The following is a 2,008-nucleotide window of genomic DNA, read 5'->3' as shown; positions in this document are numbered from 1 at the left end:
GCCACACCTCTAAAAAAATTTTTTTTGGTGGATAGTGAACATGTCTTGAATACATTTGCAATATAATTTCTACTTCTTGTGCAGTACATTTATTAAGCACCCACTCTAGGCTTCATGATGCAAAAGCAGGTTGACTGAATTGGAAGCCAGAAGGCATAGGTTGGAGTCCCAGATGTACCACTTGGCAAGTTACTTTCTCTGGTCCTGTTTCCTCATCTCTAAAATGAGAGAGCTGTGCTAGGTGGCCTTTAAGGTTCCTTCCAGCTATAAATCTACAGTCCCTCCATGAAATAGAACTGGAAGGTATCCCAGAGATCATCTAGTCTAACTACTTTTCTTCAGGGATGAAGAAAATGAACACCAGAGATGATGACTTTTCCAGGATCACAAAGGAGTATGTAGCAAGGTTAGAATTTTAACCTGGCTCCTTTGACTCTAAAAAGCATGATGCTAAGTAGTGATCTCTGCAAAGATAAATAAATATAGCTATAGCTTTTGGTCCCAAGCACTTTACAAACCAACAGGAGATTGAAGGTAAGGACACAAATAATTACAGTACAAATTAGAATTTGAGAATTAAGTGCTATGAGACACTGGAGAGTTTACTTCTGACTAGGTGGGAAAAAGCAAGGTTATGGAAGTTGCTACTGTGTGTCAGACCTTTCAGGATAGCAAGGATTTCAACAGATTATGCTGTGAAATCAGAGGGAAGTAATTCCAGTCTAGGAACTGGACCTGTGATTTTCCTGGCATTAAAACTACTTGAGATAAGGCATGCAGCCATGGAAAGGAGCTGAATGACTTCTAGATCAGCAGTTCAGCTTGGCAAGATATTAAGAATTCTTAGTGGGAGATCACTTTGGAGTCAGTTTGGGAGGGCTTTGAATACCAGGGAAGGAATTTATATTTTATTAGTCAGTTGATGGGGAAAAAAAGTTTGTTGATTGGAACAGAAAGGGGAGGGATGCATAAATTGAACTGTGCTTTAGGAAGATTAATCTGCGACTTTGGTTAGCTTCTACCGGAGAGACCAGTAAAGAGCTGAGCAATAAACTTCAGATGGCATCACCATTTCTCCAGATTTTAGCAGCGGAGGTGCTGGTGTGAATAGGGAGGAGTCAATGACCGAGGTGAGAGGGCTTGGGTTCTCCAGGCTGGGAGGTCGCTGGAGCCTCTCCAAGCCTTACTTGCACTTTCTAGATAACAGGTGCCTGGAAGATACGCGATTCCCTTATAACTACCCTGGCTGGGTATATGATGACATCGAGAGCTCTCGGTCAAAACCGGGAGCAAGAGTCCGGCTCCTTTATTTTAAGTAGCCTTTTCAGGTTCCCTCCTGGTAAGGGAGTAGTATTCTCAAAGCCAGTCCCTGCCCCTGTCGTGGTCACTGTCCTTGGTCTCCTTAGGACCCTCCCGAGAGGGATTCTCGGAGTTGTTCTTTTCCCTGAGTAGCCACAAATTCAAGGCTGCTGGCCTGCAAGCTGATGTTTCCCCGCGTGCATTTCCTCCCGGGGATACAGGCAAGCTCACTTTTCCCGCGAGAATTGACAGGATTTCTCACTCCACCCCATCTCCGCATGTTTGCCGTTGCTAGGAGAGACGGCTCTTAGGTGATAGTATCCTCGCCCTCAGACTCCCAGGTCAGGGCAGACCCGCTTGCAGAGCAGCAACCCGGGCAGGAGGTTCGAGTTCGGAACAAGGGCCCGGATACCTGGAGAGGCGGCGCGCGCTCGCGTGCTGGCCAAGCATGAGCCGGGGCAGCAGCAGCGGCAGCAGCAGCGGGGCTAGCTCGCGGCCCGCCTCCACCTGCTCTAGGCTCTTTGAGATGACTAGCAACGCAGCCTTCCATGCCTTCTCTCCAGGAGCTGCGCCCGAGGTATTAATGGTCTCAGTAGGCACTACTGGGTGCAGGTGCTGGTGAAAAATTCAAGAGGAGCGAATGGATATGCTCACATTATCAGGCTCTCTCTCTCTCTCTCTCTCTCTCTCTCTCTCTCTCTCTCTCTCT

The 2,008-nt window shown here is 47.4% G+C and overlaps 1 protein-coding gene across 1 annotated transcript in view; it reads left to right on the top strand.

Moving 5' to 3' along the window:
• Positions 1–1,732: 1,732 nt before the first annotated feature.
• Positions 1,733–2,008, top strand: part of CCDC170 (coiled-coil domain containing 170) — a 113,472-nt gene continuing 113,196 nt past the window's right edge. Inside the window, exon 1 of the mRNA XM_069069664.1 lies at positions 1,733–1,876. Coding sequence (XP_068925765.1) covers positions 1,748–1,876 — 129 coding nt within the window. The 5' untranslated portion in view covers positions 1,733–1,747. The remainder of the gene's footprint in view (positions 1,877–2,008) is intronic.

Source organism: Petaurus breviceps, unplaced genomic scaffold (assembly GCF_028583685.1).
Source record: "Petaurus breviceps papuanus isolate PSGF00001 unplaced genomic scaffold, PetGlider_PUasm1.0 90784, whole genome shotgun sequence".
Lineage (NCBI taxonomy): Eukaryota > Metazoa > Chordata > Mammalia > Diprotodontia > Petauridae > Petaurus > Petaurus breviceps.
This window is presented reverse-complemented; position numbering and strand designations above follow the sequence as displayed.